This window comes from Polistes fuscatus, unplaced genomic scaffold (assembly GCF_010416935.1).
Source record: "Polistes fuscatus isolate 324 unplaced genomic scaffold, CU_Pfus_HIC Scaffold6, whole genome shotgun sequence".
NCBI lineage: Eukaryota > Metazoa > Arthropoda > Insecta > Hymenoptera > Vespidae > Polistes > Polistes fuscatus.
This window is the reverse complement of record NW_025113140.1, coordinates 7,107,656-7,121,160: the sequence shown is the minus strand read 5'-3', so window position 1 is coordinate 7,121,160 and position 13,505 is coordinate 7,107,656. Positions and strand designations below refer to the sequence as shown.

The 13,505-nt window shown below is 32.3% G+C and overlaps 2 protein-coding genes across 3 annotated transcripts in view; one reads left to right on the top strand and one right to left on the bottom strand.

The window, feature by feature from the left end:
* Positions 1-12,201, top strand: part of LOC122522843 (heterogeneous nuclear ribonucleoprotein K) — a 56,092-nt gene extending 43,891 nt beyond the window's left edge. For both annotated transcript variants that reach the window (XM_043644173.1, XM_043644172.1), the window contains 5 exons: positions 9,189-9,317; positions 9,393-9,816; positions 9,916-10,118; positions 10,216-10,385; positions 11,805-12,201. In XM_043644173.1, coding sequence (XP_043500108.1) covers positions 9,189-9,317; positions 9,393-9,816; positions 9,916-10,118; positions 10,216-10,385; positions 11,805-11,832 — 954 coding nt within the window. In that variant the 3' untranslated portion in view covers positions 11,833-12,201. The remainder of the gene's footprint in view (positions 1-9,188; positions 9,318-9,392; positions 9,817-9,915; positions 10,119-10,215; positions 10,386-11,804) is intronic.
* Positions 313-4,108, bottom strand: LOC122522845 (cytochrome b5-like). The gene is made up of 2 exons (XM_043644175.1): positions 3,775-4,108; positions 313-965 (listed from the first exon to the last, which is right to left on the bottom strand). The coding sequence occupies exon 2, from the start codon at positions 897-899 to the stop codon at positions 498-500; it is 402 nt and encodes a 133-aa protein (XP_043500110.1). The 5' UTR covers positions 900-965; positions 3,775-4,108; the 3' UTR covers positions 313-497.
* Positions 12,202-13,505: the final 1,304 nt, after the last annotated feature.

Sequence of the window (13,505 nt, the reverse complement as noted above, 5' to 3'; positions counted from 1 at the left end):
AGAGAAAAATAAACATAAGATAAGAATAAAAAAGAAAAACAAAAAGAAGAAAAAAGAACAAGAAAAAGAAATATAAGAAGTATTGCATATTTACGTAAAAAAATAAATTAAAGCTGAAAGAGAACAATTATAAATGCATCGTGTGATAATTCGCATGCTCACGCGACATATACACGTATTCGCGATACTTATTTGAATAAAAGAAAATATTTGCGTGGTGATATTTTTGTTTTTGTATAAGTAATATTTCTCGATTAAAAAAAACTTATATTATCATCATCGAATATGAATAATTTCATTTAATTTATCATATCATATCATATCATATTATTATTTCATTTGGTATTGTATGGTTTTTTTCTCAACAACGTTAATCATTAAATCAGAACAACAATAATGACAGTGTTGAAGACAATGATGACGATTAACGACGACGATGACGATGACGATGACGTCAAACGATAATATACTTCTTAATCACGAAGAATATACGTTGATCATAACATATTGTAAAGATATAAAGCGAGTAAGAGAATCATGACTGCCATGAGGGTGTAAAATGGCACGCCCGGTCCCTTAACGTATTTTTCATTTTCCGATTTTTTATTGTAACCAGCTACCCAACCCTTCTTCAAGGGCTTCTTCTTTTTCTCGGATTCTACGATCTCGCCTACTAAATATTCTTTCATTAAGTCAAGTGCCTCCTGGGAATGGCCGACGTCATTAAAATTTTCCGTAGCATCTTTCCCGGCGTTATCCATGAGAATTTCTTCGCCACCCGGGTGTTCGTTCAAAAATTTGGTCGCATTGTAAACCTTGTCGTTTAAAATGATAACCGTTTCTCCGGTACCCTTTGTCTTCTGTACTTCTGCTACGGTATATTGTCTCAATTCCACCATTTTATGTTTTTCTTCTTCTTCTTCTTCTTCGACACTCGTTTGTTTCTTTCAGTCCAAGCGAACTATCTGTAAACATTAAATACATTTGTAGAAACAAAATTAATCGTTTGATCATTGTTAATCCGATTGCACAAACCAACCCTGACTTTTTCATTAACGAATGAGTTTTTGCTTATCGTTTAGAATGTTTACCTAAGTGTTTTTAAATGGAATCTTAATATAAATATAATAAGTTGTTTTTAGATATTGTTGATAGATAAATATTCTTTAGAAAAAGAAATCCCCTAACGCGAGCATTTATTCTAACTGCGCTGAAGATAATAAATTCATGAACAATATGTTGTCAATTAATGTTGTCAGAAGTGAAATAGCTACTCGATTATCTTATCAGAACAATAATATCGAGGTTACCAATGATGGATTATGCAAGACAGGGAAAGCAATAAAATTGTAATCAAGCAAATGATTAAGCGATAAATTAAATATAAATGTTAAATAAAAATATCAAACGATATTTCAAACAATATTGTATGTTATGCAAAAGTTACGAACTGGAAGTAAAAGAAAAGATTCAATTGTGTATGCGCGTGTGTCTGTGCCTGTGATTTAATACATATATATATATATTTATATATTCAATTCAAGATGGCGGGAGAATAAGAATTACAAACGTGACGATAGCAGATTATGAAAATAGGCAAACGCGTCGTAGATATAATATATGCGAAACGCGAATGTAACTTTAACTCGACAAACATCACACACATGGTCGAATTATTATTCTAAAGTATAAATCATGACCTATACTTTATCAAATATGCATTTAACTGTTCCATGAATATGTTGATCGAACTTATTCATTTCTTCGTTTGGTTTCTTTCATTTCTTTTGGAATAAACGAGCAAGAAAAATGAATTGAAGGAAAGTAACATAAGTTCAAGGTTTTATCGCAATGACGGTCGTCGATTTTCACTTGGAAAAATAAAATAGGAAAAGGAATAGAAAGAGAGAAAGAAAGAAAAAGTAGCATGGTAATGGGGGAGACCTATTGTCCTTGAGACGGTACTGGATTTCTCTTGAAACGATTCGCACAAAGATAAATCTTGTCTCGTGTCTTTCTTTATTCCGAAGAGAAGAAACTTGAAAGAAAATCATTGACTCCGAAGGTCGAGGACCAATGTAAATTCGATTATTCTTTAACAAATAATATTTCATAAAATATATATATATATTCTAGTAAAGTGAAGAACGTAAAAGAGAAATATAATTGTCGAGTTCTGAAAATTAGGCTAATAATCATAAAAGAAACAAACAAAAGAAAATAATTACAACGAAATGAAGAAATACTTAAATAAGACAAAATAATTATTATACCTTTTTTAACCATGAATGATCGAGTCGTTGGAATAAAAAGGAAAAAAAAAAAAGATTATTTAACATAATATTTTGATTTGTCTTTTCTACGTGTTTAAAATTTTTAACTGAATATAATTTTAAATGAAAAATTGTACTACGTTTGTACGGTCATATACGTATTGTACATATATTGTCGCGAGCGTTAAAAATGCCATAATCATTCCTATTTGCCCATCATCCTAAAACAAAACTTACACAACTACTATACCTCCATAATTTATGTTCTTTTCAAACGTTACGACAATCAACTTTTAAAGCCACTTAATGTTTATTTTATCTTTTCCGATTGGTTAAAAATAAAATAAATATTTATTATGCTAACGTTTATGTAAAATCCCTCAGGAAAAAATTACGTTTCTTTCGAAGTTGAAACTAAAATAAAATGAAATACATAAAAAAAGAAAAGAACAATCCAGTATATGGAATTACGAGATAAAAAGATACCTGTGGTTAAATAACATTACGTTGCACAAATTGTGCTTCAAAAAGAAAAAAAACATACGTATCATCGTTTGAAAATGACTATAATAAATAGCTAATACATACTCCAATGGAATTTCCCCCCTATTAACGATTAGATACCAAATGTTGATGTTAGAATTTTTCATTTTCAAAGAAACAGATTAGATCAAAAAGATCGTTAATCCGAAGTATATTAGAAATCGATTGGGGGACAGGGGGGCGGAGACGCCGCCATTGTTGTTACTTCTGTTCGTTTGTCTCTTTGCGCTAATTTAAATTGAACAAAAACAAAAAAAAAAGAAAAGAAACGGAGAAATAAAAATCATTCGGTAATACTGATCAAGTTTTTGTCGCGAAAATATCATTTTCAAAAAAGAACAAAAAAAATATTCTGTCGCAATAAACTCTTTGACTTTCTCTCTTCCTCTCTCTCTCTCTCTCTCTCTCTTTCAGTCGTGTAAAAAGATGATATCAATTGTGTTTAGAAGCACTCGACTTTATAACGAGTGATATAAAAACAGTGGTTCTCAAATAGATAAAGTAATCAAATTCTCAACTCCTCCGCGAGGAATTACGTAATCAAAATTTATAGTATCTATCGCCGGATGCAAAGTAGAAAAAAAAAAGACGAAGAAGAAGAAGAAGAAGAGGAAAAGGATACATTAATACTTTGTTTTTCCTTTTTTTTTTATTATTAATGTTTAACTATCGTCACGATTGATTACTATTCCAAACGATTAATTATAATAAACTTCCTATCGCGATTATGTAAAGTTCTCGTTTTATCGATTGAATAGAATTTTCGTCGTACTAAAAAAAAAAAAAAAAAAAAAAAAAAAAGAATAAGAAAATAAATAATAAAGAGATTCGTAATGAAATCAATGACTAACCTATCATAGCAATAATTACTAGGTCAAGAAAATATTCAAATTGTTAATATAATATGATAATTATTCTTAAATTGAATTTTATAAATTTATAATAGAAAAACCTATACCTGTACTTTTGATAAGTACTCTCTCTCTCTCTCTCTCTCTTTCTCTTTCTCTCTCTTTCTTTCTTTCCCTCTTCAAAGAAATTAGTCGTATAATTCTTGTTCTATTTCAGTTGCTTCGGTAAATCACTCTCTTCACGGCGTCTTCTTATTTGACGTTTAGTGTTGTTTCCTGTTGGCAGTAGTAGTAGTAATAATAATAATGTCTTTGAAAATCCAAATTTACTTCGAAAGGAATGAAAAGAGTAACAAGATTTGACAATCGATAAATTAATTCATTTGATTGCGAGAGAACAAAATGAAAATGAGTCGTTCGTACGCGTACTATAAAGAAACAAACAACCAAAATCTAACAAAATATTTGACGAAAAATTATATATATTTCCGATTATTAAATACAATTTTTGAAAGCACGAAATATGACAAGAAGGAAGAGAGAGGAATCGTTTCGTTTCACCTCGCACAACGGTTCACGTAGAAATACTGTCGATAGAAAAACAGGAGACCGGCGTCCGATGAGTTTTATCTTCCCCTTCCAACTTTTCCTCTCTCTCTCTCTCTCTCTCTCTCACTCACTCACTCACTCTTTCTGTATACGCGTGTGTATGTGCGTACGCTTGTATAATTTTCTTCTTCGAGTTCTCAATCGCTGACGTCCAACCAATATCTCTCTCTCTCTCTATTTATCTCTCTCTTTCTCATGCTTATCTTAGTTGAAACGTGTATTAATGTTAAGTGATAAAGGAATATAGAAAATCATCTCGTCTATCTTTTCTTTTTGGTTTTTTTTTCCCTTACTTTTCAAAATTTATCATCTTTTTGAGACACACTCGCACAGAGAAGGGGGGAGGGAGGGGTTTGCCATCGGGATTTTTAGTCTTTATCATTTGGGAAGATAAGAAGGTCAAAAGATTATGAAATATATCAAAATTTAGATTTTGTTGCCTTTTAAACATCTCATCGTCAATTTTCGGAACACACGTAAAAAACTGCGTTTCAATGGTAATAGATATTATGTTTATATGAATCTTGTTTCTTCGTTAATTCGTATTTGTTTAAATGTTATTTCTTTTTTTTTCTTTTGCGAAGTACTGTTAATTAGACGTTAAACACATTCGGATTATATTTGCAAATCGTAAGAATAATATCGTCGATAAACGAGTACACAATTGTGTCACGTTTTTGCGTGTGTGTTGAGTGTGAGGAGGGTGTACGTGCACATGGAAAAAAGAAAGTAAGAGAAAGAGAGATAAGTTTATAAATGTTTAGATAATTATGTAACGTGGTATTTATCGCTAAGTTTTCAAGTATTAAATGGTAAATGAAAAAAATATGAAAAAGATACGGCATGATAATTCAATTTTAACGTCCAACGTTCACGAGATCGTTTTTCGATGATTATTTATATTAAAAAGAAATAAAAAATAAGTGGAAAGAAGCGGCCGTGGGGAGAGGGGGGAATAGATCGATCTATTAAAAATGAATTACTTTATATTTTTGTTTTCTAAAATAGATAAGAAAAATGTCGTCGCCGCGTCGTAGTTAAAATGACGCGTATATTCTATCATTAATTTTAAATTATGCATATACTAGATGTTTATTATCATTATATACGCATGTTTAAGTATAGGAAATATTATTTTCTATCAAAAGATACTCGTTAAAATACTAAGTAATAGAATAAAATGGCGTAGATAAGAACACCCGCTGTCAATACGAACGGTAAGTACGAACGATCAGTATATTTTTTCGGTTCGACATATTCCCAGTTGTCGTCATCAGTGGTGGTAGGAGGAGTGTTGTTAGCTTCTTTCGTCTTTTCTGAAATTTCCAAATTGTCTTTTTTATTTATCGTTGAAGATAAAAGAAAATACAAAATGTCGAATTAAATCGTAAAAATTTGAACGAAACGTCATTTTGTATTTTCAAACAACGTGCCTTATCAAGGATGCTTTTTTAATCTATCTTCCCATCGAAAAATAAAGAAGAAATTATTTTCTATCGTAAAAATGTAAATTAAATATAGAAATAATGTTTGATTGGGTCTGCTTGCTTGCTTGCTTGCTTGCTTACCTGTCTGTATGACCTCTTTCCTTCCTTGACTCTGATCTGCTTTGAAATCGCTCGTAAATTCCACGTCTTTTTCTATCACGCCTATTTTAAATGTTTCCTTGAGTAATTTGGCTTCCTCGCTGTGACCGATTTCATCGAAACACACCGTACAATCCGTTCCGGCCGAATGTATCAACACTTCCTCCCCGCCAGGATGTTTCTTACAAAAATCAGTTAAATCGTAAACTCCACCGTGCATCACCAACCATAAATCCGTTTCCTTATTGTGTCGAGCTACCTCGTCCATCGTGTAAACCTTTGCCATGGTGTTTATCGTTCTTCTTCGATATTTTATATCCTAGTTTTTCCTTTTTTAAGAATCTACAAAATGAAATGTAATTTTTGGTAAATGTTTTTTCTTTTCTCTTTTTCTATTCTTTTGATATTTTTCTTCTTATTTCTCGATCCCGACCTGTCTGTGCTCTTTATTTATTGAATTTTAATACACGTTGAGAAAAGGGGGAAAGAAGGTGGGGAAGGTAAGGTCGATACGATTTGTATAAAAATTTCAAAAGAATTCTCCGATGGATTCTCGAAAATCATTCAGCGATGGGAATAAAATACTCACGCAAAGCTTAACACGTTATTTCTAATATCTACGATTCATTAAGTTTATGGTTATATAATATGCTACGAGATATCGCATAATCAAATTTATTCGCTCATCGTGACAATGAATTAATTATTAATAAGTCAATGAATTAACGAGAAATGAATAATTTAATGATTGATAATTATTTATATTAAAAAATAATACTATCTGTCATAATTATTATCGGAACAACAACGGACAAATTATCTTTCGATCTTTTTTTTTTCGCGGTCAGCGGAGGGGAGGGTTTCGTTCTTTTATATATTTTTTTTTTTTCTTTTTCTTTCGAATTCATCGTACGCGTTTCACGATCGAAGATTTGTTCGAATGTAAATTCGTATGGAACATAGAAAATAGAAAATAGAATAAGAATACCCCATCGCTATATACTACTCGGCAATGATCTATTCTAGATCACTTATCGATCGGATCTTGTGCGATCTTGGGACGAACTTTGAAAGGGAAAGTAGGCGACGACTACTTCACTGACTACTCAAAGCCTATCGGTAAGAAATAGAAAAGAACAAATATAAATAAAGGATAAAGGAGTGTGGTGGGGAAGAGAAAGGGACAGAGAGAGAGAGAGAAAGAGATAAAAAAAGAAAAGAAGAAGAAAAAATAGTGGAAAGAATAATAGGAGGAAGAAACGTAAGCGGAAAACGTGACCTCGCACCTTGACATTCGTCTCGTACATTTTTATACGTACGCACACACGTGTACCGAGTGTGTTCAAAGCGTAACGTTCTTCGATATGTTTCTTGTTTTTTCGAAATGAAATGAAATTATTTGTTGCGTCATATCAGATCGAAAAGTTTCGAACTTGACCCGTTCATTTTTTGTCTTATCGGATCGAGCTCACTTTTTCGTTCGTTCGTTTTTAAATATATATATAAGTTGTGTTATTTTTATCGGGGCCTCGAAATTTCACACAAATCGGTCACTTTTTTATTATTATTATTATTATTATTATTATTATTATTATTATTATTAACAATCAAGGACGATGAATAAAAATTGTTTTACACGGGATAGAGGAATGAATTAACGCTTGGATACTTTTTTCTTCGACACGACGGAAATAGTTAAGCTAATAAATAGTTAAGCTAATTAACGTGTAACGAATCTTACCTGTGATATCGATGTTCAAAAAGAAAAATAAGCAAGAAAGGAAGGTGAATAATTAATCCCAACGAGAAGTAATATGAAGCTTGAAAAAAAATCACCGTTACTATGATTGAGGGCGCGTAACAAAAATTTCCTTGTTTCGCTTATGGTCACTTCGATCAGACTGCCGTAAAATATTTTCTTTTGTTGGTTTCTACTTTATTCTTCCGTTTGAAAATACACAATCGTGAACTGCTAACTCATTAAAATTTATAATCATTTACGTAGAATGAGCAAAGGTCATTGTCGTTCCTACGAATATTCCAATGTGTACACAAATTATTATAATATATAATATTCGCTGTATAATTCATTTCCGTAAAATCAGATTTTTACAAGCCAATCAATCAATTTTGTTTTATCTACTTTTCTTTTTCTTTATCATTATTTCGCTAATTCGAATAACCCAATAAGAATCGTGTTACAATTTTTATTTCTTCTTCTTTTTTTTTTTTTTTTAATTACAAATATACCGGCCTAAATCTTTCACGAAAGAAACTAAAAGAACAACTCCACATTTGCTTCATCAAAATTCAGTATCGGAACGATGTCTCAGAAGGGTCCAAGGGGAAAGGGTGAAAGAGTAAAAATTCAATGTGGAACTATCCAGAACGAGCAGAAGTCTCTCTCTAAAGCGTAGTATCATCCCACGGGATTTCGAGTCCTTCTTATCCCCATATCGTGAAAATAGGAATAAGAATATCACCTACGTGGAAAATCTTTCACCTAACTTCCTTATTCCTTGACATTTTTATTTATTTATTTTTTTACCTATACAGACAAACGTGTAATAAAATGTGTACCTTATGACAGTATTCGATAAAATTTCATTGGAAATTTTCAAGTGAAATAATTCAATTAATCCCGATTGATTATAAATAATGAAAATTGGTATAGCAATTTTTGAACATTGTCGCATAATAGAATTGCAACGCATTGTGAATCCTTTGTTGTTGGGGAAATAGAACTAGTTGAATTGTCGGATCAAAAGCATTAGTAAAAGAGAAATAGAGAAAGGGGCTGCTAGGGGGTGGGAGGGGGGTAGGAGGGGGTAACTAGGAGAAAGACGATAGAAAGGGCGTCGATGATGGGGGTCTCTCTTTGATCTGTGTAATTAAACGGTGCTGCTGCGATTTCCATTCGATGTCGTCGTGTATTTTAACAGTGACGACGTGAGTAGTATATTCGAACGGATTGAATTGCTTTTCTCAGTCGTTTGGAATAAACGTTTTACTACGTGTCGCGTTGAATCGAATCTTCTTTAACGAACGTTTATAAAATCACCGATTTATCTTTTTTTTCTTTTTACGACGTGATCGACGTGTAATAAAGGAAGCTTGGTGTGATAAGGGGTGGGTGGGGGGATCGTGGAAGGAGAAAAAACATCGTATAATTTCCTAATTTACATCCGTCGTTTTATAATCGAGAGATACGAGAAGGGATATTTTTTTTTTAATTTATCATTAACGTCGATCAAATTTCATTTGTTTTCGGGGGGGGAAGGGAGAGGAATATTATTTCTCGTCATATCAAAATAATGTGTTCGCAGAAAACCGGAGCCAGAATAAAAATCTACTCCAATTGCTGTCCACGCAGCACGGATCGTCTGATCAGCATCTGCGGAAAACCAACTACGTGCATAGAATGCATCCGCGAATTGATCGCTACTATTAAGACGGTATGTAGAAATAGAGAAAAACGTGTAGAAAAAATATTCCGTTTGGTTATTTTGTTTTTGTTTTGTTTTTTACAGTCGCCATTGAAAGGAGTGAACAATCCTTACGATCCTCACAACTTCGACGATTATTATGCAGACGAGTACGGCGGTTATGGGGGCAGTGATGGGACTCCAAAAACAGGTCCTTATAGTAACATTTCTCCTGCAGGATTTATGTTTACCGAAGAAAGAGGAGATGTTCCGGCCAGCAGTACGGTGTTTCCGAGACGAGAGAATCGCATGAATCGTTTTCCGCACTCATCGAGGGGTGGTCATCGCGGAGGATCAGGTGGGGGCGGAATGTCGAGGGGTGGTCCGATGGATCGCAGATATGGCGGCGGTAATTCTAGATCCGATGGTGGAGGTGGTTCTGGTAACAGCGGTGGTTACGAAGGGGGAAGGAATTCTGGCTACTCCGGCGGTAACAGGAGTAACGTCGGCCCTTCAGCTTATAACGCTGGTAAAGAACTTTCACGCAAGTTCATAATTATTATTAGTTTTATTATTAAGAAAATATTGACAGGAAAATCAAATGTTTTACTCTGATTCGATCTTGCAGGAGACATGTGGGGGGATATGCAATGTGGTGGTGGTGGTGGTGGTGGTAGTGGCAGTGGAGGTGGTGCACCAAACGGTTTAGGCGGTTCTGGTAACTCTGGAATGAGTGGTCCATCATCAATGGGTGGAAACAATCCTCCAGTGAGCCAAAGCAACGCTCCTCTTGGAAGTAAGACCAGTACTCAAGTCACCATCCCTAAGGACGTAAGTTTCGATACCACTGTTAACTAATTTGGTATATATCAAATATGCAAATGCATATGCGAATGCAATTGTTATCGTCATCTGTTATCGATTTTAGCTCGCAGGCGCAATTATTGGTAAAGGAGGACAAAGGATTAGAAAAATTAGAGCGGACAGTGGCGCTTGTATCACCATAGACGAGCCATTACGTGGTAGTAATGATCGTATTATCACGATAGTTGGCTTACCCAGTCAAATACAGATGGCCCAGTATCTTCTACAACAGAGGTAATTAATCTAATTGCTAGAATTTATTCGTTTATTTAAACGATTTTGTGCTTTCTTTTCTCTTTCTCTCTCCCCTACGACGATCCTCGAATCCTTTCATTCGCATTACTTCATTATCAAGTGAAAATAAATGTTTAATCATGGATTCGATATATTATGACTTATATTTGCAACTTTATAAGAAGAAGGTTTATAATACGCTTTATCTTCATTTTCTACGCTATGTAATAATTATATCCTATGATTACATCTATGATCATATCATGCGTGTAATTATAATATTAACAAAAACGAATGTGTAATATATATATATATATATGTACATGTATATATATTATATTATTGTCATAGTATAGTAGTTTAACGCTATAACTCAATGTCACTTATATGTCTCTAACACACATCATCGGCCATCCATTTTAATAACAAATTATTCGACTTTGTACCAGCCTAACATATTTTCTGCTTGATTTGACACACGTGCATCAAGAAAACTAACGCTACGATATCTCCCGACTAACTCATACAAATACGTGTGCGAGAAAGGATGAAAGAAAGAAAGAAAGAAAAAAATGGTGAGAAGTGAAAGAAAAATGGAGACATGCCAGAATGAATTCTCTCTTCTATTATTGAGGCTACGCTAAATCTTCTTCTCAACGTTAAAAATCGACAGGATTAGAAAGAAAGAAAGAAAGAAAGAGCTCCGTTGTATGGAAGACTAGTGATTTTGTTGTTCTACTTTGGATGTAACAAGGAATCACTAATCATCCTACAAAGGGACTCGCATATCGTCGGCTACCTGGTGAAAACACCCGTGCTTTTTTGGAAACTAACTGAACGCACATCTCCCTTCTTCCATGCCAACGTTCTTCTTGCGTTTCTATTATTGCTTCGTCGACAAATCAACCTGTGAATTTTTGTTAATGCTTGTATATAATAACATCGATTAATAATATACAATACTATTATCAAATCTTTTTACAAAATTCTATTGAACGAGGAAAGAAAATATATGAAAAATAATTATAACTTGCAAGTAAATCATTATTGTTGTATATATGTACATTGTAACCATTTAACTCCGGCGATTGTTGTGCTGTAATTAACTATACCTGTGAATGAACATAAAGGGTGAATAGTCCAAACTTTGATTTATTTAAAACTTTAATAACTTTACAATCTGAACAAATTAATTTTTTAATAATGCAATATTGTCTTATACTATTCACCCTCTATACTTGTATATTTTCCAGACATTTCAACTATATTAAATATATTAACCTTGTACATCTTAATCATCATTTCCTAAAATTAAACAATCCTTGTCTTCTCAATACGCATTGTTAATACTTTTTTTGATTTACTTTAAATATACATTATTGATCTTCAATTAATATTATTTTGTCATTTTTGTTCTAGCGTACATGAGAATGCAGATCTTTTCTAAGAAGAAGATAAAGTAAAAAAAAGTTAAAAGAGGAGAGGACAGGAGAGGAGGAGAAACGCAAAAAAAAATACGGTGGAATAATTAAAGAAGCAGTAAGCATTCAAGCATATTCGAGCAAAGGTAGTGAGGGGATAGGGACAAATGGCCAGGGAGGGGAGGGGAGGGAATGATAGTGATATGGCCAGGGAGGGGGGAGGGGATAGGGGAGCCAAAGATGCGTTTTTAACATTTTCTAGAAACACTTTTCTTCGGATAAATAATAACCGCAAATGTGAAAATCGAAAATGTGAAAGTAAAAACAATTAACGATGGACACATTCAAACATTACCTGTTTTAAAAGCGAGAGAGAAAGAGAAAGAATAAAGAAAGAAAGAAGGGAAAAGATAAAAACGGAAAGAAACTCGTAAATAATTTTATCATCTTCCCTAATTAGTCTAAAAAGGCATTATCATTTCTATTATCAATAAGCAAGAACAAAATGCGGTAGAAACAAATTTTGACCGTATTAGTTAAAAAGATTAAATACACATATAATATACATTATAATAATAATGATTGCGCCATTGATAAAAAAAACACGATTTACGTTATCGGCCTATTTCTAAAAATCTAGTTTATAATCTCATTTCCGTGGTAATATTGCAATTAAAAAAAAAAATAATTAGAAGAAAAAGAAGAGAATTTTCTCATATTGAAAGAGCTTCAGAACGATGAAATGGGGATTTGGAACGGATTAGATAAGATACACATACATATATACATAAATCATACATATTTATGTATATGTATACGGACACAGACACATACAATACATTTCCTAATAATGTTAGCGTCCTTCGAGATAAATATTTTCTAATATTATTACATGCATAAAAAAAAAATGGCCAAAGAGCGTAAAAGTAAAGTTTAAGAATCGTTAAACTTTCTATGTGTGCATTTTGCCGATGGTTTTACATACTAAACCCACACACACACACACACAAATATATACATATAACTCACCCACGCCCAAAAACACTTCAGCGTAACTATAACTAAGATTTTTTTTTTCTATTTTTTACTTTTTATTATTATTTTTAATTATTATTATTATTATTATTATTATTATTAATTTTACGATAATTATTCGAAAGATGAATCGTTTCTTTCATCAATATTCTTTCCTTTTCCTTGATTTCTTTTCTTTATATATACGTATATATATATTTTTTGTATTGATAATATTATTATTATGCTGAATCGAGCGTGTTTGTTGTATGCGCGCATACCTCCGACTATTTTTTACCATCCCTGTATCAAATTTTTATTTGCAATTTTTATTTTTCTTATTATTAACCTATTACAACCATGAAAAATGTGTTTAAAAGAACAAAAAAATATATATATATATATAAATATACAGAAAGAAAGAAAGATATAAAAAAATACGTATGCAAATCTGAAAGGAATTTATTGTCTTATAATAAACATTGTGTCATTATTATTATTATTATTATTATTATTATTATTATTATTACTATACTACTCTTATAAAATTGTTCCATTACGAAAAATATTTTTGGAAAAAAAAAAAAAAATGTCTCCTCATACCGTACATAAAATATATTCTTCTCTCTCTCTTTTTTATCTTCCCCTCCCCCCGACCCCTTTATTTATAAATATGCAAAGCAAT